General features: G+C 38.6%; 2 protein-coding genes across 2 annotated transcripts in view; one reads left to right on the top strand and one right to left on the bottom strand.

The window, feature by feature from the left end:
• Nucleotides 1-14137: 14137 nt before the first annotated feature.
• Nucleotides 14138-14559, top strand: LOC124296615. The gene is made up of 2 exons (XM_046746665.1): nt 14138-14320; nt 14381-14559. Exons 1-2 carry the CDS (start codon nt 14138-14140, stop codon nt 14531-14533), a joined length of 336 nt encoding a protein of 111 aa, XP_046602621.1. The 3' UTR covers nt 14534-14559.
• A 2496-nt stretch (nt 14560-17055) lies between these two features.
• Nucleotides 17056-22824, bottom strand: part of LOC107226390 (phosphoglucomutase) — a 9839-nt gene continuing 4070 nt past the window's right edge. The window contains exon 7 of the mRNA XM_015667192.2: nt 17056-22824. This exon is cut by the window's right edge and continues 182 nt beyond it. Coding sequence (XP_015522678.1) covers nt 22782-22824 — 43 coding nt within the window. The 3' untranslated portion in view covers nt 17056-22781.

Raw genomic sequence — 22824 nt, 5'->3', positions numbered from 1 at the left:
TTGATTGTGGCACTATTCCGGCGTAATTTTGCGAGAGAAATCGATTGGGCGCAGTTCCAATACGCTGCGATCAACGCATCACAAGTTACAGCCAAAAAACCAGAACCTGAATTTTCGACATTTTTCAGCAGGTGCTTTTCGCTCGCCATTTCTCTCCTGTTGGTCCTACGCTCTTTTCGCTGCGATTTCTGAGTTCCTGAGGGTTCAATTGGTCAGATAAGGGTCATTCAATTCGAATCTGAGACCAAAAGTTTTTTGCCCAAAAAAAAAGTAAGGCTAACCCCTTTCCATTTTTGGCGAAAATTTTCGCGATTTTCAAAAGTGCTGGAAATGATTAATTGTGGCACTATTCCGGCGTAATTTTGCGAGAGAAATCGATTGGGCGCAGTTCCAATACGCTGCGATCAACGCATCACAAGTTACAGCCAAAAAACCAGAACCTGAATTTTCGACATTTTTCAGCAGGTGCTTTTTGCTCGCCATTTCTCTCCTGTTGGTCCTACGCTCTTTTCGCTGCGATTTCTGAGTTCCTGAGGGTTCAATTGGTCAGATAAGGGTCATTCAAATCGAATCTGAGACCAAAAGTTTTTTGCCCAAAAAAAAAGTAAGGCTAACCCCTTTCCATTTTTGGCGAAAATTTTCGCGATTTTCAAAAGTGCTGGAAATGATTAATTGTGGCACTATTCCGGCGTAATTTTGCGAGAGAAATCGATTGGGCGCAGTTCCAATACGCTGCGATCAACGCATCACAAGTTACAGCCAAAAAACCAGAACCTGAATTTTCGACATTTTTCAGCAGGTGCTTTTCGCTCGCCATTTCTCTCCTGTTGGTCCTACGCTCTTTTCGCTGCGATTTCTGAGTTCCTGAGGGTTCAACTGGTCAGATAAGGGTCATTCAAATCGAATCTGAGACCAAAAGTTTTTTGCCCAAAAAACAAGTAAGGCTAACCCCTTTCCATTTTTGGCGAAAATTTTCGCGATTTTCAAAAGTGCTGAAAATGATTAATTGTGGCACTATACCGATGTAATTTTGCGAGAGAAATCGATTGGGTGCAGTTCCAATACGCTACGATCAACGAATCAAAAGTTACAGCCAAAAAACCAAAACCTCAATTTTCGACATTTTTCAGCAGGTGCTTTTTCGCTCGCCATTTTTCTCCTGTTGGTCCTACGCTCGTTTCGCTGCGATTTCTGAGTTCCTGAGGGTCCAATTGGTCAGATAAGCGTCATTCAAATCGAATCTGAGACCAAAAGTTTTTTGCCCAAAAAAAAGTAAGGCTAACCCCTTTCCATTTTTGGCGAAAATTTTTGCGATTTTCAAAAGTGCTGGAAATGATTAATTGTGGCACTATTCCGACGTAATTTTGCGAGAGAATTCGATTGGGTGCAGTTCCAATACGCTGCGATCAACGAATCAAAAGTTACAGCCAAAAAACCAAAACCTCAATTTTCGACATTTTTCAGCAGGTGCTTTTTCGCTCGCCATTCTTCTCCTGTTGGTCCTACGCTCGTTTCGCTGCGATTTCTGAGTTCCTGAGGGTCCAATTGGTCAGATAAGGGTCATTCAAATCGAATCTGAGACCAAAAGTTTTTTGTCCAAAAAAAAAGTAAGGCTAACCCCTTTCCCTTTTTGGCGAAAATTTTCGCGATTTTCAAAAGTGCTGGAAATGATTAATTGTGGCACTATTCCGGCGTAATTTTGCGAGAGAAATCGATTGGGCGCAGTTCCAATACGCTGCGATCAACGCATCACAAGTTACAGCCAAAAAACCAGAACCTGAATTTTCGACATTTTTCAGCAGGTGCTTTTCGCTCGCCATTTCTCTCCTGTTGGTCCTACGCTCTTTTCGCTGCGATTTCTGAGTTCCTGAGGGTTCAATTGGTCAGATAAGGGTCATTCAAATCGAATCTGAGACCAAAAGTTTTTTGCCCAAAAAAAAAGTAAGGCTAACCCCTTTCCATTTTTGGCGAAAATTTTCGCGATTTTCAAAAGTGCTGGAAATGATTAATTGTGGCACTATTCCGGCGTAATTTTGCGAGAGAAATCGATTGGGCGCAGTTCCAATACGCTGCGATCAACGCATCACAAGTTACAGCCAAAAAACCAGAACCTGAATTTTCGACATTTTTCAGCAGGTGCTTTTCGCTCGCCATTTCTCTCCTGTTGGTCCTACGCTCTTTTCGCTGCGATTTCTGAGTTCCTGAGGGTTCAATTGGTCAGATAAGGGTCATTCAAATCGAATCTGAGACCAAAAGTTTTTTGCCCAAAAAAAAAGTAAGGCTAACCCCTTTCCATTTTTGGCGAAAATTTTCGCGATTTTCAAAAGTGCTGGAAATGACTAATTGTGGCACTATTCCGGCGTAATTTTGCGGGAGAAATCGATTGGGCGCAGTCCCAATACGCTGCAATCAACGCATTACAAGTTACGGCCGAAAAACGAAAACCCGAATTTTCGACATTTTTCAGCAGGTGCTTTTTCGCTCGCCATTTTTCTGCTGTTGGTCCTACGCTCGTTTCGCTGCGATTTCTGAGTTCTTGAGGGTCCAATTGGTCAGATAAGGGTCATTCAAATCGAATCTGAGACCAAAAGTTTGTTGCCCAAAAAAAAAGTAAGGCTAACCCCTTTCCATTTTTGGCGAAAATTTTCGCGATTTTCAAAAGTGCTGGAAATGATTAATTGTGGCACCATTCCGGCGTAATTTTGCGAGAGAAATCGATTGGGCGCAGTTCCAATACGCTGCGATCAACGCATCACAAGTTACAGCCAAAAAACCAGAACCCGAATTTTCGACATTTTTCAGCAGGTGCTTTTCGCTCGCCATTTCTCTCCTGTTGGTCCTACGCTCTTTTCGCTGCGATTTCTGAGTTCCTGAGGGTTCAATTGGTCAGATAAGGGTCATTCAAATCGAATCTGAGACCAAAAGTTTTTTGCCCAAAAAAAAAGTAAGGCTAACCCCTTTCCATTTTTGGCGAAAATTTTCGCGATTTTCAAAAGTGCTGGAAATGATTAATTGTGGCACTATTCCGACGTAATTTTGCGAGAGAATTCGATTGGGAGCAGTTCCAATACGCTGCGATCAACGAATCAAAAGTTACAGCCAAAAAACCAAAACCTCAATTTTCGACATTTTTCAGCAGGTGCTTTTTCGCTCGCCATTTCTCTCCTGTTGGTCCTACGCTCTTTTCGCTGCGATTTCTGAGTTCCTGAGGGTTCAATTGGTCAGATAAGGGTCATTCAAATCGAATCTGAGACCAAATGTTTTTTGCCCAAAAAAAAAGTAAGGCTAACCCCTTTCCATTTTTGGCGAAAATTTTCGCGATTTTCAAAAGTGCTGAAAATGATTAATTGTGGCACTATATCGATGTAATTTTGCGAGAGAAATCGATTGGGTGCAGTTCCAATACGCTACGATCAACGAATCAAAAGTTACAGCCAAAAAACCAAAACCTCAATTTTCGACATTTTTCAGCAGGTGCTTTTTCGCTCGCCATTTTTCTCCTGTTGGTCCTACGCTCGTTTCGCTGCGATTTCTGAGTTCCTGAGGGTCCAATTGGTCAGATAAGCGTCATTCAAATCGAATCTGAGACCAAAAGTTTTTTGCCCAAAAAAAAAGTAAGGCTAACCCCTTTCCATTTTTGGCGAAAATTTTCGCGATTTTCAAAAGTGCTGGAAATGATTAATTGTGGCACCATTCCGGCGTAATTTTGCGAGAGAAATCGATTGGTCGCAGTTCCAATACGCTGCGATCAACGCATCACAAGTTACAGCCAAAAAACCAGAACCCGAATTTTCGACATTTTTCAGCAGGTGCTTTTCGCTCGCCATTTCTCTCCTGTTGGTCCTACGCTCTTTTCGCTGCGATTTCTGAGTTCCTGAGGGTTCAATTGGTCAGATAAGGGTCATTCAAATCGAATCTGAGACCAAAAGTTTTTTGCCCAAAAAAAAAGTAAGGCTAACCCCTTTCCATTTTTGGCGAAAATTTTCGCGATTTTCAAGAGTGCTGGAAATGATTAATTGTGGCACTATATCGATGTAATTTTGCGAGAGAAATCGATTGGGTGCAGTTCCAATACGCTACGATCAACGAATCAAAAGTTACAGCCAAAAAACCAAAACCTCAATTTTCGACATTTTTCAGCAGGTGCTTTTTCGCTCGCCATTTTTCTCCTGTTGGTCCTACGCTCGTTTCGCTGCGATTTCTGAGTTCCTGAGGGTCCAATTGGTCAGATAAGCGTCATTCAAATCGAATCTGAGACCAAAAGTTTTTTGCCCAAAAAAAAAGTAAGGCTAACCCCTTACCATTTTTGGCGAAAATTTTCGCGATTTTCAAAAGTGCTGGAAATGATTAATTGTGGCACTATTCCGACGTAATTTTGCGAGAGAATTCGATTGGGAGCAGTTCCAATACGCTGCGATCAACGAATCAAAAGTTACAGCCAAAAAACCAAAACCTCAATTTTCGACATTTTTCAGCAGGTGCTTTTTCGCTCGCCATTCTTCTCCTGTTGGTCCTACGCTCGTTTCGCTGCGATTTCTGAGTTCCTGAGGGTCCAATTGGTCAGATAAGGGTCATTCAAATCGAATCTGAGACCAAAAGTTTTTTGCCCAAAAAAAAAGTAAGGCTAACCCCTTTCCATTTTTGGCGAAAATTTTCGCGATTTTCAAAAGTGCTGGAAATGATTAATTGTGGCACTATTCCGGCGTAATTTTGCGAGAGAAATCGATTGGGCGCAGTTCCAATACGCTGCGATCAACGCATCACAAGTTACAGCCAAAAAACCAGAACCTGAATTTTCGACATTTTTCAGCAGGTGCTTTTCGCTCGCCATTTCTCTCCTGTTGGTCCTACGCTCTTTTCGCTGCGATTTCTGAGTTCCTGAGGGTTCAATTGGTCAGATAAGGGTCATTCAAATCGAATCTGAGACCAAAAGTTTTTTGCCCAAAAAAAAAGTAAGGCTAACCCCTTTCCATTTTTGGCGAAAATTTTCGCGATTTTCAAAAGTGCTGGAACTGATTAATTGTGGCACTATTCCGGCGTAATTTTGCGAGAGAAATCGATTGGGCGCAGTTCCAATACGCTGCGATCAACGCATCACAAGTTACAGCCAAAAAACCAGAACCTGAATTTTCGACATTTTTCAGCAGGTGCTTTTCGCTCGCCATTTCTCTCCTGTTGGTCCTACGCTCTTTTCGCTGCGATTTCTGAGTTCCTGAGGGTTCAATTGGTCAGATAAGGGTCATTCAAATCGAATCTGAGACCAAAAGTTTTTTGCCCAAAAAAAAAGTAAGGCTAACCCCTTTCCATTTTTGGCGAAAATTTTCGCGATTTTCAAAAGTGCTGAAAATGATTAATTGTGGCACTATACCGATGTAATTTTGCGAGAGAAATCGATTGGGTGCAGTTCCAATACGCTACGATCAACGAATCAAAAGTTACAGCCAAAAAACCAAAACCTCAATTTTCGACATTTTTCAGCAGGTGCTTTTTCGCTCGCCATTTTTCTCCTGTTGGTCCTACGCTCGTTTCGCTGCGATTTCTGAGTTCCTGAGGGTCCAATTGGTCAGATAAGCGTCATTCAAATCGAATCTGAGACCAAAAGTTTTTTGCCCAAAAAAAAAGTAAGGCTAACCCCATTCCATTTTTGGCGAAAATTTTCGCGATTTTCAAAAGTGCTGGAAATGATTAATTGTGGCACTATTCCGACGTAATTTTGCGAGAGAATTCGATTGGGAGCAGTTCCAATACGCTGCGATCAACGAATCAAAAGTTACAGCCAAAAAACCAAAACCTCAATGTTCGACATTTTTCAGCAGGTGCTTTTTCGCTCGCCATTCTTCTCCTGTTGGTCCTACGCTCGTTTCGCTGCGATTTCTGAGTTCCTGAGGGTCCAATTGGTCAGATAAGCGTCATTCAAATCGAATCTGAGACCAAAAGTTTTTTGCCCAAAAAAAAAGTAAGGCTAACCCCTTTCCATTTTTGGCGAAAATTTTCGCGATTTTCAAAAGTGCTGGAAATGATTAATTGTGGCACTATTCCGACGTAATTTTGCGAGAGAATTCGATTGGGAGCAGTTCCAATACGCTGCGATCAACGAATCAAAAGTTACAGCCAAAAAACCAAAACCTCAATTTTCGACATTTTTCAGCAGGTGCTTTTTCGCTCGCCATTCTTCTCCTGTTGGTCCTACGCTCGTTTCGCTGCGATTTCTGAGTTCCTGAGGGTCCAATTGGTCAGATAAGGGTCATTCAAATCGAAACTGAGACCAAAAGTTTTTTACCCAAAAAAAAAGTAAGGCTAACCCCTTTCCATTTTTGGCGAAAATTTTCGCGATTTTCAAAAGTGCTGGAAATGATTAATTGTGGCACTATTCCGGCGTAATTTTGCGAGAGAAATCGATTGGGCGCAGTTCCAATACGCTGCGATCAACGCATCACAAGTTACAGCCAAAAAACCAGAACCTGAATTTTCGACATTTTTCAGCAGGTGCTTTTCGCTCGCCATTTCTCTCCTGTTGGTCCTACGCTCTTTTCGCTGCGATTTCTGAGTTCCTGAGGGTTCAATTGGTCAGATAAGGGTCATTCAAATCGAATCTGAGACCAAAAGTTTTTTGCCCAAAAAAAAAGTAAGGCTAACCCCTTTCCATTTTTGGCGAAAATTTTCGCGATTTTCAAAAGTGCTGGAAATGATTAATTGTGGCACCATTCCGGCGTAATTTTGCGAGAGAAATCGATTGGTCGCAGTTCCAATACGCTGCGATCAACGCATCACAAGTTACAGCCAAAAAACCAGAACCCGAATTTTCGACATTTTTCAGCAGGTGCTTTTCGCTCGCCATTTCTCTCCTGTTGGTCCTACGCTCTTTTCGCTGCGATTTCTGAGTTCCTGAGGGTTCAATTGGTCAGATAAGGGTCATTCAAATCGAATCTGAGACCAAAAGTTTTTTGCCCAAAAAAAAAGTAAGGCTAACCCCTTTCCATTTTTGGCGAAAATTTTCGCGATTTTCAAAAGTGCTGAAAATGATTAATTGTGGCACTATATCGATGTAATTTTGCGAGAGAAATCGATTGGGTGCAGTTCCAATACGCTACGATCAACGAATCAAAAGTTACAGCCAAAAAACCAAAACCTCAATTTTCGACATTTTTCAGCAGGTGCTTTTTCGCTCGCCATTTTTCTCCTGTTGGTCCTACGCTCGTTTCGCTGCGATTTCTGAGTTCCTGAGGGTCCAATTGGTCAGATAAGCGTCATTCAAATCGAATCTGAGACCAAAAGTTTTTTGCCCAAAAAAAAAGTAAGGCTAACCCCTTTCCATTTTTGGCGAAAATTTTCGCGATTTTCAAAAGTGCTGGAAATGATTAATTGTGGCACTATTCCGGCGTAATTTTGCGAGAGAAATCGATTGGGCGCAGTTCCAATACGCTGCGATCAACGCATCACAAGTTACAGCCAAAAAACCAGAACCTGAATTTTCGACATTTTTCAGCAGGTGCTTTTCGCTCGCCATTTCTCTCCTGTTGGTCCTACGCTCTTTTCGCTGCGATTTCTGAGTTCCTGAGGGTTCAATTGGTCAGATAAGGGTCATTCAAATCGAATCTGAGACCAAAAGTTTTTTGCCCAAAAAAAAAGTAAGGCCAACCCCTTTCCATTTTTGGCGAAAATTTTCGCGATTTTCAAAAGTGCTGGAACTGATTAATTGTGGCACTATTCCGGCGTAATTTTGCGAGAGAAATCGATTGGGCGCAGTTCCAATACGCTGCGATCAACGCATCACAAGTTACAGCCAAAAAACCAGAACCTGAATTTTCGACATTCTTCAGCAGGTGCTTTTCGCTCGCCATTTCTCTCCTGTTGGTCCTACGCTCTCTTCGCTGCGATTTCTGAGTTCCTGAGGGTTCAATTGGTCAGATAAGGGTCATTCAAATCGAATCTGAGACCAAAAGTTTTTTGCCCAAAAAAAAAGTAAGGCTAACCCCTTTCCATTTTTGGCGAAAATTTTCGCGATTTTCAAAAGTGCTGAAAATGATTAATTGTGGCACTATACCGATGTAATTTTGCGAGAGAAATCGATTGGGTGCAGTTCCAATACGCTACGATCAACGAATCAAAAGTTACAGCCAAAAAACCAAAACCTCAATTTTCGACATTTTTCAGCAGGTGCTTTTTCGCTCGCCATTTTTCTCCTGTTGGTCCTACGCTCTTTTCGCTGCGATTTCTGAGTTCCTGAGGGTTCAATTGGTCAGATAAGGGTCATTCAAATCGAATCTGAGACCAAAAGTTTTTTGCCCAAAAAAAAAGTAAGGCTAACCCCTTTTCATTTTTGGCGAAAATTTTCGCGATTTTCAAAAGTGCTGGAAATGATTAATTGTGGCACTATTCCGGCGTAGTTTTGCGAGAGAAATCGATTGGGCGCAGTTCCAATACGCTACGATCAACGAATCACAAGTTACAGCCAACAAACCAGAACCTGAATTTTCGACATTTTTCAGCAGGTGCTTTTTCGCTCGCCATTTCTCTCCTGTTGGTCCTACGCTCGTTTCGCTGCGATTTCTGAGTTCCTGAGGGTCCAATTGGTCAGATAAGGGTCATTTAAATCGAATCTGAGACCAAAAGTTTTTTGCCCAAAAAAAAAGTAAGGCTAACCCCTTTCCATTTTTGGCGAAAATTTTCGCGATTTTCAAAAGTGCTGGAAATGATTAATTGTGGCACCATTCCGGCGTAATTTTGCGAGAGAAATCGATTGGGCGCAGTTCCAATACGCTGCGATCAACGCATCACAAGTTACAGCCAAAAAACCAGAACCCGAATTTTCGACATTTTTCAGCAGGTGCTTTTCGCTCGCCATTTCTCTCCTGTTGGTCCTACGCTCTTTTCGCTGCGATTTCTGAGTTCCTGAGGGTTCAATTGGTCAGATAAGGGTCATTCAAATCGAATCTGAGACCAAAAGTTTTTTGCCCAAAAAAAAAGTAAGGCTAACCCCTTTCCATTTTTGGCGAAAATTTTCGCGATTTTCAAAAGTGCTGAAAATGATTAATTGTGGCACTATATCGATGTAATTTTGCGAGAGAAATCGATTGGGTGCAGTTCCAATACGCTACGATCAACGAATCAAAAGTTACAGCCAAAAAACCAAAACCTCAATTTTCGACATTTTTCAGCAGGTGCTTTTTCGCTCGCCATTTTTCTCCTGTTGGTCCTACGCTCGTTTCGCTGCGATTTCTGAGTTCCTGAGGGTCCAATTGGTCAGATAAGCGTCATTCAAATCGAATCTGAGACCAAAAGTTTTTTGCCCAAAAAAAAAGTAAGGCTAACCCCTTTCCATTTTTGGCGAAAATTTTCGCGATTTTCAAAAGTGCTGGAAATGATTAATTGTGGCACCATTCCGGCGTAATTTTGCGAGAGAAATCGATTGGTCGCAGTTCCAATACGCTGCGATCAACGCATCACAAGTTACAGCCAAAAAACCAGAACCTCAATTTTCGTCATTTTCAGCAGGTGCCTTTTCGCTCGCCATTTCTCTCCTGTTGGTCCTACGCTCGTTTCGCTGCGATTTCTGAGTTCCTGAGGGTCCAATTGGTCAGATAAGGGTCATTCAAATCGAATCTGAGACCAAAAGTTTTTTGCCCAAAAAAAAAGTAAGGCTAACCCCTTTCCATTTTTGGCGAAAATTTTCGCGATTTTCAAAAGTGCTGGAAATGATTAATTGTGGCACTATTCCGGCGTAATTTTGCGAGAGAAATCGATTGGGCGCAGTTCCAATACGCTGCGATCAACGCATCACCAGTTACAGCCAAAAAACCAGAACCTGAATTTTCGACATTTTTCAGCAGGTGCTTTTCGCTCGCCATTTCTCTCCTGTTGGTCCTACGCTCTTTTCGCTGCGATTTCTGAGTTCCTGAGGGTTCAATTGGTCAGATAAGGGTCATTCAAATCGAATCTGAGACCAAAAGTTTTTTGCCCAAAAAAAAAGTAAGGCTAACCCCTTTCCATTTTTGGCGAAAATTTTCGCGATTTTCAAAAGTGCTGGAACTGATTAATTGTGGCACTATTCCGGCGTAATTTTGCGAGAGAAATCGATTGGGCGCAGTACCAATACGCTGCGATCAACGCATCACAAGTTACAGCCAAAAAACCAGAACCTGAATTTTCGACATTTTTCAGCAGGTGCTTTTCGCTCGCCATTTCTCTCCTGTTGGTCCTACGCTCTTTTCGCTGCGATTTCTGAGTTCCTGAGGGTTCAATTGGTCAGATAAGGGTCATTCAAATCGAATCTGAGACCAAAAGTTTTTTGCCCAAAAAAAAAGTCAGGCTAACCCCTTTCCATTTTTGGCGAAAATTTTCGCGATTTTCAAAAGTGCTGAAAATGATTAATTGTGGCACTATACCGATGTAATTTTGCGAGAGAAATCGATTGGGTGCAGTTCCAATACGCTACGATCAACGAATCAAAAGTTACAGCCAAAAAACCAAAACCTCAATTTTCGACATTTTTCAGCAGGTGCTTTTTCGCTCGCCATTTTTCTCCTGTTGGTCCTACGCTCTTTTCGCTGCGATTTCTGAGTTCCTGAGGGTTCAATTGGTCAGATAAGGGTCATTCAAATCGAATCTGAGACCAAAAGTTTTTTGCCCAAAAAAAAAGTAAGGCTAACCCCTTTCCATTTTTGGCGAAAATTTTCGCGATTTTCAAAAGTGCTGGAAATGATTAATTGTGGCACTATTCCGGCGTAGTTTTGCGAGAGAAATCGATTGGGCGCAGTTCCAATACGCTACGATCAACGAATCACAAGTTACAGCCAACAAACCAGAACCTGAATTTTCGACATTTTTTAGCAGGTGCTTTTTCGCTCGCCATTTCTCTCCTGTTGGTCCTACGCTCGTTTCGCTGCGATTTCTGAGTTCCTGAGGGTCCAATTGGTCAGATAAGGGTCATTTAAATCGAATCTGAGACCAAAAGTTTTTTGCCCAAAAAAAAAGTAAGGCTAACCCCTTTGCATTTTTGGCGAAAATTTTCGCGATTTCCAAAATTGCTGGAATTGATTATTTGTGGCACTATTCCGACGTAATTTTACGAGAGAAATCGATTGGGCGCAGTCCCAATACGCTGCGATCAACGCATCACAAGTTACAGGCAAAAAAAGAGAACCTGTGTTTAAGACATTTTTCAGCAGGTGCCTTTTCGCTCGCCATTTCTCTTCTGTTGGTCTTACGCTCTTTTCGCTGCGATTTCTGGGTTCCTGAGGGTCCAATTGGTCAGATAAGCGTCATTCAAATCGAATCTGAGACCAAAAGTTTTTTGCCCAAAAAAAAAGTAAGGCTAACCCCTTTGCATTTTTGGCGAAAATTCTCGCGATTTTGAAAAGCGCTGGTATGAAGTCTTTTATGGACAATTTCGACGTAATTTTGCAAGAGAAAACGACTGGACGCAGTCCCAATACGCTGCGATCAACGCATCAAAAGTTACAGCCAAAAAACCAGAACCTCAATTTTCGTCATTTTCAGCAGGTGCCTTTTCGCTCGCCATTTCTCTCCTGTTGGTCCTACGCTCGTTTCGCTGCGATTTCTGAGTTCCTGAGGGTCCAATTGGTCAGATAAGGGTCATTTAAATCGAATCTGAGACCAAAAGTTTTTTGCCCAAAAAAAAAGTAAGGCTAACCCCTTTGCATATTTGGCGAAAATTTTCGCGATTTCCAAAAGTGCTTGAATTGATTATTTGTGGCACTATTCCGACGTAATTTTGCGAGAAAAATCGATTGGGCGCAGTCCCAATACGCTGCGATCAACGCATCAAAAGTTACAGCCGAAAAACGAGAACCTGTGTTTTTGACATTTTTCAGCAGGTGCTTTTTCGCTCGCTATTTCTCTCCTGTTGGTCCAATGCTAATCTGGCTGCCTTTTCTGAGTTCCTGAAGGTCCAATTAGTCAGGTAAGGGTCATTCAAATCGAATCTGAGATCAAGAAAAGTGTGTGGCAGCTCCAACGCACGACTGGATTTTACTCCTCACGAACGATAATTATGATATATATCTTATAGAAAAAGAGAATAAATGAACGCATTTTTCAAAATGATAAGAGAAACAATCATATATCTGTAATTATCTGGATTTTTCATATAACTTCAAAAATTTTCACATTTTGAGTGCATGTTCGTAGTAAGTCACTGCAAAAACCCCTGAGTACCAACTATTGTTCCCGTCAAACGACTTCACATCTTCCGTCCGCCATATTGGATCCGATATCTTGAATTCCTAACTTTTGAGTGCGGATTCGTAATCAACGACCCTGAAAACCCCCGGGTACCCACTTTCGCTCTCGTCAAACTTTTTTTCGCGTTTCGCTCCGCCATAATGGAACCGCCATATCGAATTTCCATTTTTTGAGTGCGGATTCGTAATCAGCGACCCTGGAAACCCCCGAGTACCAACTTTCGCTCAAGTCAAACGAGGTTTTGCACGTTTGGTCCGCCATATTGAATCCGCCATCTTGAATTTTAAAATTTTGAGTGCGGATTCGTAATCAGCGACCCCAAAAACCCTTGAGTACAAAATTCAAGTCGATAGTAAGCACGGAAAAATGTGTGCTGCTAAGGGTTAATATAAGTAAAGGAAATAATACATGAATATAAAATATATTAAATTAATTAATCAAAAATAATAAAAACACTAAATAAAAGATTTAGTTGTTTGTATTTGAAATGTATATTATTTGTAAATGTAAACGATAAGCTTACGAATTAACAGCATCCATGTGTTTTTCGGATTCTTCTTCATTATCATCTAAATCAATTTCTTCCATATTTTCAAATATTTTGACGGGATAACGTCACGTCTTATAAATTCATACGCAGGCACACAACACACACGTACAAACATGCGCACACATTCAACTCCCAGACCAAAGGTAGTGACTATACAGTGAGACTACGAAGCACCGCTGCACCGCACAAAGAGGAGACCCCGAGTATAGGATACGCTGTGTAATGTATTCCATCTCATTCTTTTGCACGTTCAATATATGTGTTTGTCTCTTTCTATAACGCCTCAAATTTTCGTGTTACACTTGATTTTACTCCTCATATAATTTCCGTACCGGGCCCTATAACTCAAATCGTTTCTTAAGAAGTAAACTCCAAAAACTTTTGGCTCCAAAAATGAAGAAAAAGTAAGGCTACCTCCTACTTCTCCTAATTCTACTTCTACTTCTACTCCAACTCCTACTGCAACACCTAACACTTCTAATCCTACTTTTACACCTACTCCCACTCCTATTCCTTTTCCTAATCTTACTACTCCTGCCTACCACCCCCTACTACCTTCGACCACCTCCGTTCTCCTCGTTCACCTAGTCCTCCTTCTCGTCTTCGTCCTCGTCCTTTTCGTTCTCCTCTACCGCCTTCTCCTTCTTTTCCAACCACCTTCTATTACCGCCAGCCACCGTCAACCACCTCCAACGACCATCGATAACCACCTCGGGTTATGCCTTGAACAGTAATACATATTTGCAGCATAAGAACACTTCAAAATATTGTGTGAGGATTAATATAATTAATTTATTAATTGATAATACAATAACTTCTATTGGCGCATTCATAGCTACTGAATTTGTGCGTGCGCGAAAAATGAATTGAAATAATTTATTGTAAACAAGACAAGTGTAAAAAAATTTAGATGAAATATAATTACAATTGCCATCAAATATTATAAAAATGTTTTACTCACCGAGCACAAATCCTCGTCCTCTTTGTTCCCCTTGTTCTCCTCGTCTTCCTCGTCCTCCTCCTCGTCCACCTCGATCACCCACAACTACCCCCAACCACCTCCGATAACCTCTAACCACCGCCAACCACCTCTAACGAGACCACCGCCAACCACCTCGGGTCATACCTCGAGTACTAATAAATATTTTCAGTATTAGAACACATCAAAAATAATGTGTAAGGATTAATGTTATTTTTTTACTGACAAATCTGACCAAGAATATTGAGAAAATTATAAAAAGTTATAGATATTTTACTCGTACAATGATAGCTACTGAATTTGGGGTTGCGCGAAAAATGAATTGACATAATTTATTATAAACATGATAAGTTCAAAAAATTCTAGATAGAATAAAATCACCATTGCCATTAAATATTATAGAAATGTATTACTCACCGTGCAGAAATCCTCGTCCTCCTCGTCCACCGAGAGTCGAGATTCACCGGGTCGCGGACGTGGAGGGCAGGAACCGTGGAGCGCTTGTCCTGGAAGTCAAGTTCCACCAGGTAGTAGAACTTGAGCGCAGAAACTACGGAGCGCTCGTCCTGGAAGTCGAGTTTCACCAGGTAGCGGATCTGGAGCGCAAGAACTACGGAGCGCTTGTTCCTGAACTCGAGTTCCACCAGGTAGCGGATCTGGAGCGCAGAAACTACGAAGCGCTTGTCCTGGAAGTCAAGTTCCACCAGGTAGTAGACCTTGAACGCAGAAACTACAGAGCGCTCGTCCTGGAAGTCGAGTTGCACCAGGTAGCGGACCTGGAGCGCAGGATCAGGAAGTAGAGAACTCGGTACTCGAAATCTGCGGAGCGCCATTCTCGTACGCCGCTCTACTGCGCGGTTGTTTCCAAACTGAGGAATTCGGCTAGCTGATTCTACATCGATGACGTCAGGAGAAAAAAAATTTTGGGTGACGTCACTTTCTGAACATCCGAACTTTAATACCAAGTAAGATGTATGATGTATGATATATGATATGATATGATGTCAAATGATTTTAGTTTCTACATTTCAGACAAGAAATACGCACTTTATCTTTCCTGCCAATTCCAGACTCAAGCGGCTAGGCCCTTCGATGGTCAGCCGTTGACTAAAGATATTTTTTTAAGTTAACGGGCCAGCTGATAACGATGCCGTTCTGCGACAGTTGGATGATAAAAATTTTTGCTTGTACCTTTCAAATGTGTGTTAAAATACACTCGAAGTTTTAAGAAGCATCTTTCTTTTTCTCCCCATCAAAAAAAAAATCGCCGACAATCACCTTTTTAGGTCTTCAAATCAGGACACTGCGTTAAATACTGTTTCATATACGGAGCATCCATTTCATCTGGCTGAAAATTAGAGCATCCGTGATGTATTACAGTTACTCTGAATTTTTTCAGTCTAGAATCGTTGCGCGCTGCGGGTCTAAACTTAAAGTCGCAAAACAGAATATTTCTCCACATTTTTCCACATTTTCTCAGTTGTTGGTCTTTCTCGCATTCCGAAGGATCCAATTAATCCATAATTCCTCTTTTAAATCGATATTAGGATTTTAAATTTTTTGCATACTAAATAGTCGAAAAATGAAGACATCGGGAGACTTAGACAAAAGCTAATGAATAACGCCTGTTTCCTCCGACACACTTAACGCGGCGTTTCATTTTTTATGCATAGATTGGAGATAGGCTGAACTTACTTCAAATTTCGATTATTGTTGAAGGATTCGGGCCTAAATTGTACAAGAAAATAACGATAAATAATTATCAATAACATATATTTATTGAAATTGAATGAATCACATGTGCTCGTTTACACACCACCGCAAGCGGTAGCGTATTCGGCGTGTGTTGTTTAACCTCTGGAGTGCCGACATTTTTCCCTTGAAATTCGACAATTTTTAAAATTATAATTTATGCATATAAATAGTCAACACGTCTGGTGGAGTTTCCGAGTTATCTGCTGACTCTTCGAAGAACCAGATCGGCCCTCTAAAGGTTAATGTGATATCCCCAGTTAATGGAGTTTTAAACAGCGAGGTATTCGATTCAACGAAACATTTTTACCATGCGTTACGCACAGCTAAAATCTACTAGAATCACGAAAACCAATAATTTGAGCGTTCATCAAAAATCCGTAAAACCATTTGTCTTCAAATCGTTTATCTACAGCGAGAATTCATCCCTCTCAATATGGATCGGCGACTCCCCAACAAAATGCAGTCACTCTAAATACCAGTCGGTAGTACTGTGAGATCTTCGTGTCCACCATTTAGCAGCAACATGCGAAGATCACCGTCGGCCGAGAAGGCACGTAGGATTCGGACTGAACACATCGCGAAAGACAATCGACCGTTGGGGGAAAATGGTTTCAAAGCTAAAATACCGAGTAAAATATATTTCTACCTCAGAGTGATTACGCAAACAAGTTTTCTCAACAACAATAGGAGCCTGAAACTGATAACATTGACAGTATCTGTCAAAATTTCGAATCTATTGGTCAAACTGTTAAGTGTTACATATCCGTTAACGATTGTAAATTATCTCGAAGAACTGCTAAGAATTGCCTAGAAGCTATCCGGGGCAGATGACCAAATCTTCGCTAAAAACTGCAACCACTATGCATTCATGGCCGCAGGTTATAGGATGGCTTTCTTGGTTGGTCGAGTGCTGCACAGCCAAGCACCTTAGCCATTTAGCCTCGGACCATGTTCAACTGGATAATTTTCCATATATAGAAACAAAAAATTGCGAACATGTTGATAAAATGAAATTTCAATATTTCATAGATGCTTAAAACCGAGAGACAATGTTTTGCAGAAAGTTTCCAGTGATTGCGAGCTCATAAAAGTTGTCAATTATTTTATCGTACTGCCATGCCAAGTAATATCAATCGTTGATGTTTGTGATTTGTTCAGTTACAACTATTATAATGGCATTTTGCTGTGGTAAATATGTACTGCATTCGTGATGCAAAATACGACAGAATAAAGTCGTTTGCCGACATGCATTTATCATCCGTGCACTTCGAAAATGAGTTCCAAAAACTTGTTTCGTGTCGGAAGGCGCTACTATTTTGGGGATATGGAAAACGCAGGCGTGGATTCGCTTAGAGTTTTCTTTGGTTCAGATAAATTTTATTCCAATGCTGTTCGAAATCAGTAAAAAAATTTCTGAAAAAATTCGAATTAATTAACGTTCGTTTTGCAGCTTTGGTACTCAAAAACTTTTTATCCTAGAATCGATCTATGTAAGGTTTTTCCGACTAATTGGATCCCAAGCAAATTAACAAACACAATCAGAACGTAGAATGAACAACTGCAAACATACGAGAAAATTTCTGTGGTTGTCGGTTTATTTTTGCAAATCGATTGTTGCAACAGATTACAGCTGATTGCACTCATTTTTCCGTGAACCATCCGAAAACATGTATCGAACAAATCATCGTAGCATTCTGCAAAAATCAATATTTTTAACTGAAAGGAAAAAGAATTTTTTTTATTATTTTAGTTCGGCAGAAAAGTTCCCATCGTTAAATGAATGGTCGCTAATCTACAACGCTACAAAGCGTACCGCCAACAGTAGTCTTTGCAAAGTACTCATTCAATAAATGGTGACGCAGCTCGGGTGTTAAATTTCTTGTGTCGGTAAATCTTAAAAAATTATCAATTACTTAACATGTGGCATCTATATACGTGATGTCTTTATTCTCCAAAATTCAACGGCGTCTAATGTGTAGCAATAATAACAATAAAATACTCAACAAAGAAGTTGAATTTCTTGTGATACGACCATTACCATCAATTAAGAAATCACAGATGTTCACTACCGCATAAAAACACTTACCAAGGAATTCCAATTTATAATCACTACGTTATTCTGGTTTGCAAAAAAATGTACCAAGTATATTATAAAAACATACAGTAATTAGACATACTACTTTGTTAAAATATTCTGACCTTGCGTGATTTATAACTCTCCACTGTACACATTCCGTTGGCTTTATTCCTGGGCATATAATTATCACTAATCATCATCGAAATATTTCATCAATCAGTCGGATATGAGTTAGGGGAATTGTGTGAAATAATATACAGTAGCTGAGATTTCATCAGGTTTGCATGAATAAGAAAAAGTAACTTCACAAATCGAGATACCCTCCACGCTAACAAGGTGAACCAGAAAAAAATGTTGTTCGCCATTTAGTAAGAGGATCCTGTTCACAGTACATATTCAATACTTGATAATAACAACCAATATTGTCAGGATATACGCATGGAGATACCCAGTCTATAATAATGTACTTAGAAACCTAAAAGTTTCAAGTATTTCACGTCTCATAATTAAAGTTATATATTATTCTGACATGATCTCACTTTTTCTGTTAAGTGTGATTGCTGGATTACAACTTCTCTTCTCATCACTCACTTAGTAGAATAAGAAACGAAAAAAATCAGTGCTCGGGTGTTCGAATCCCAAGTAATTTTAAACAGTCTAGTTAGATTTTTTCCCTCTACATCGTACATGGAACTTCAACATCTATTTGCGATGTATAAATGAACATTCCACAAATGTACCAAGTAGATGGTTAGTCAGCAATCATAGCCTCTAATTATATCTTCCACCGTTATTAAAGGTACTTAGGGTATGTAACAATAGTAGAATCAGGATGATCAGCATGATACGATACTATGTACGTGCATGCTAACGAAATAATAGTACGAGTTTGATTTAACATTCACCGACATGGAAGCGAAGCAATATTTAAGCAATTTACAAAGCAATTTACCAAGATTGGACATATCGTCTGTATTCAATTTCAACCTTTTACAATGAAATTGAAACAAATAGATCTGAATAAAAATTAGTAATAAATTATTTATAGACATTACGAATCATATCAAATGCACATTCCATTTTGCCTAATATTTTGACTTGATAAATGCACTAATATAACAACTTTGTATCATGACAAAATCTTAGTAACAAATGGAATACGAGAGTCTACTAATGTAATTAAATGAATTGGGTGCAGAAAGAGTAGTTTGTACATCTAGTTAAACAGAAAATAAGTTCACATTAGGGATAATAACACGTATAGCTTTAGGCATTCACTCGAAAACTCTTAGATAGTAATTACTATAGTACAAATGTTATATGTTTATGTTTTATAGTACAATCGGCAGTCATCGCTGGTCTCTTGTGACACAGCTACCACATCACGACCTGAGACCATGTCACATATCTAATGAACAAATTATATAGATAAAAAATAATATATATCGACAACAATATGGATTTAGAACGTCTATCAATTCATTTTTAGATCTTACATGTTTTCAGTTTCCTGCGTGACATGACAATATTTTTGAAGCTGTAATTACGGTGCAGTTACAAATCTATACATAGAGATGAGAGTGATTAATGAAAAGATAGTCATTTTTTCAGGTCAAGATTCCACAGGTCAACAGACCAACTTTGGAGTTGGAGAATTAGACTTAAGGCGAGAAGCTCATATATCTGACATGACTTCGTGGCAAAATACTATCATAATATTGAAAAGAGAGCATTGCCAATTTCCAATTGTTTTCCCACAATCAGTAGCAAGTTACAGGGTCAAAAACAAACCACAATTTCTGAATAGCAGTAAATAATTCTGAATTTTTAAATTAAGCTTCATAATACTCTATTATATCTTTGGAAACTTCAAAACTTTCCATTACAAAGTTACATAAGATGGAAAATTAACACGATTACTTCTACGGGTTATTTGAACATAGGTACAATTACATGATTAGGGCACCTCTTAATCTTGAGCTCAACAGAAAATAGAACACAGAAGTTTGTCGCTTTAATGGCCAGACGTCTTTGCCGTTCAAAAAAATCATTTTTCTCAACCACTTCAAATTTTTCTCAATCAACATATTTGAAAAATTACACTTTTTAAAAATAGTTTTTCAAATTTCATGCCTAAATAAAAAGTTTTTCAAATGAAATTATTCAGTGAAAACTTTCTTTAGAGTGCGTTACCATTTTTCAAATTCGTTCAGGATTTTTAAATTGAATTGAAGTAGGTATTTGTAAAAATAGCGGTTTCATCATTGTAGCAAATATGCTACAATGGCAGTTAAAGGGTTAAATACTTTCCAAGACAACTACGTGCATATTGAATTGTGACATGGAGGTTTTAGTCGGATGGGAGCTTGTGTCGCCTCAGGTCCCCAAGTATCCTCCCGCTCATCATCGATTATTTACAGAATTCCATTGGAATCTTCCAGACGCATAATCTCAAAAAATTTCAGACCCACCTGAAAACGTCGTTTGCAAAAACAAAACAAAAAAGAAAACACAAAAAAATTAATCAAGACCGAAGATGAAAACTAATCAAAAATCTGCTATGTCAAATTGGCCATTGTACTTGAAAACGACGTTTTTCTCTAGGATTCTTCATCTCTTATCAAAACCTACAGTCCTTTACAAATCGAATTTTGACACAATGAAATGATAGTTGCAAACTACACAAGCTATTAACACTACATCATTAAAGGACATATATTACTTTGTTGTCAAATACTTAGTGCTAAAACAAAATTGATTGAAAAAAACTTTTAAGAAAGAAAAAGACTAACCTCACATTTATACAAGCAATATAGATCCCATTAGTGTGTTACATGAATGTATATATACATTTTTTTTGTGTTTTTTTTTTTACTTATTTTCCATTAGCTGAAGCAACAATTAATAAAAGCAAAAAGTGAACTAAGAATATTTCTATCTGCGATTATACTCGTATAAACTGATTACCATTATACCTCTTTAGTTATCATAAAATTGTTTTTTCTTTACGATTACTTAACGCTGTATTCAGTGGACTTTTAAAACTGTAGATAGTTGGTTTTTTGTTTGTACACTTCGTTGTAATGTACATTGCCATACCAATTAAATTTATTTCGCAATTTTTCGGTGAATGTAATACTGACATTCACATTTCTTGAAATACTTTTAGTATTAAACTGTTTAGTATAACTTACTCTATGTATAGTTTTGTATGAAGAGACACGAGACATTACAAACAAAATGATGTCAATGTTAATTTTACATCACCATCACATTTTCATAACAAACTTATAGATATCTCTTATATTCAAAACTATGTCCAACCTCAGCGGTGTGGAGGGTCATTTTTTCAAACTTCATAGAAAATTGAAACTTTCAATTTTATCATTTTTCCTAGATCTTTGAAAAATTACTAGTATCCCGCACATCCACGCACTGTCTAAAGTTTCCCATACAAATTAACTGAATATATATAATACAAGCAGTAATTGATAAGGAAATACAAATTGTATGCAGAATAAATTCACTTTACTAGCAAGTTACTGATAGATAGAAAAACGTGATGAAAAATCATAGGTACCTAAGTTCGCAATTGTCTCGTGGATGTTTAAAAAAAATAAAATTATATATAATTGTAAAAATAGTGTTGAACATCTAAAGCATATGAAAAGAAATAAGCAAACTACCCATTTCAACCGTTGGCTTGATAGATTTTTTATCACTGAGCAATTTATGTCGATATACCAGAACAGCAGATCATGTCAGAATGTAGTGTATGCATGTTGATATACTGTTAAGTATTAATGATTAGAATGGTAAGAATGTTTTTCATTTTGAATACTAAGAGGTAAGCTGTATTGAACCCCTGCGGTAAAAATTGTGAGGAACTCATTATTTGCCACGAAGAGCTGGTTTTTGTCGTTCGATAAATTTCAAATTCATGTTCAGGCACTGATATTTGTTCACATTGATGATTTGACAATTATGTCGTAAATTATTACATTGAATAACTTGTAGAGCTGGTAAACAGCAATATCAAGTTATATCTCAAGTTGCAATTTTTAAATACTAAAAGTAATTCGTATTGATATGATCACAATAGATATCTATCGATCTATGATAACTGTGTCGTTATTTTCTGTACAGTTAAGTTAACGGTAATATAAACTAATAATATTAGACCGCATTGTTCAATTTAGTTCTAAAGCGAATTTTTAACTGAATGTATTCAGCGTTTTTGTTTTATTACTTGGACACTTGAAAAGTGACCCCTTTTCAGGTTCATGTAAGTAAGTGATACTGTTGGTATGTCAAAACTTACAGACAGCCAATGACATTGATTTTTCGACGATTAAAAATCATCCCTACCATTACTCCGCAATTTATTTGTACGAGAATGTAAAGTAATGTAGTAAAGCGTCTTTATCTTTCGGAGTAAATTTAAACCATCATTCTTTTATCATAAACTGTGCTTTCCGAGTAAGTGATTTATGTTAAGAACATATATAATCGGACTATAAAAATCTATTATTCAGAATATATAAATTTTAAGTATCGGCAAAGTTTGAGAATATAATATTTTAATTGCAGCATTCTCATGGATAAAATTGAGATGCTTATTGTACATGAAAAATTCGTGTAAAACTGAAAAAAAAAGTTGAGCAGCAATATTACTTTACAGACAAATTTTTTTTCAGATGACAACTCAAATATCTAAAGCTATATAACACTTACTTCCTGTATGTAAAATTTCCTCATGTTAATCACTACATTATTGCTTTTTTTTTGGAATAAGAACATTTTGAGGAAAACAACTTTTAAGTTCTATTTCAATCTAATTGCAACATGGTTGTTAGCTGTAATAATCTTGTAGAAAGCATCCTCTTTTATCAAACAGTATTATGCATTTCATTGCAATTCTGCATAATCGAGTATACGATATAAATTGAAGAGGTGTATTTGGCATTGTAAATATCACAAAGGTTGCATTCTGCGGTGAGAAGTTCGGTAAAGAAGTTTATGATCGAGTCTCTGGTAAAATCGGACCTTCTTTTATCATATTGAACTTTAATTCAGAATTTTTTTTGATAAAATTAAAACTATTCAAATATGCATTGTACGTCTAACACAAAATTTGTATAATTAAATATACTATACATACTGCTGCGATGAAAAGTGCTAGGTACTGTAGACGAATGTGGACTAGCTAATAAGGTTTATGTAATGACAGTTGGAGCGTTACGTCCAGTGTGCTCCTGG

The sequence above is a fragment of the Neodiprion lecontei genome, chromosome 1 (genome assembly GCF_021901455.1).
Source record: "Neodiprion lecontei isolate iyNeoLeco1 chromosome 1, iyNeoLeco1.1, whole genome shotgun sequence".
Taxonomy (NCBI): domain Eukaryota; kingdom Metazoa; phylum Arthropoda; class Insecta; order Hymenoptera; family Diprionidae; genus Neodiprion; species Neodiprion lecontei.
The sequence above is the reverse complement of the archived record's forward strand: the minus strand, read 5'-3'. Positions and strand labels throughout refer to the sequence as shown.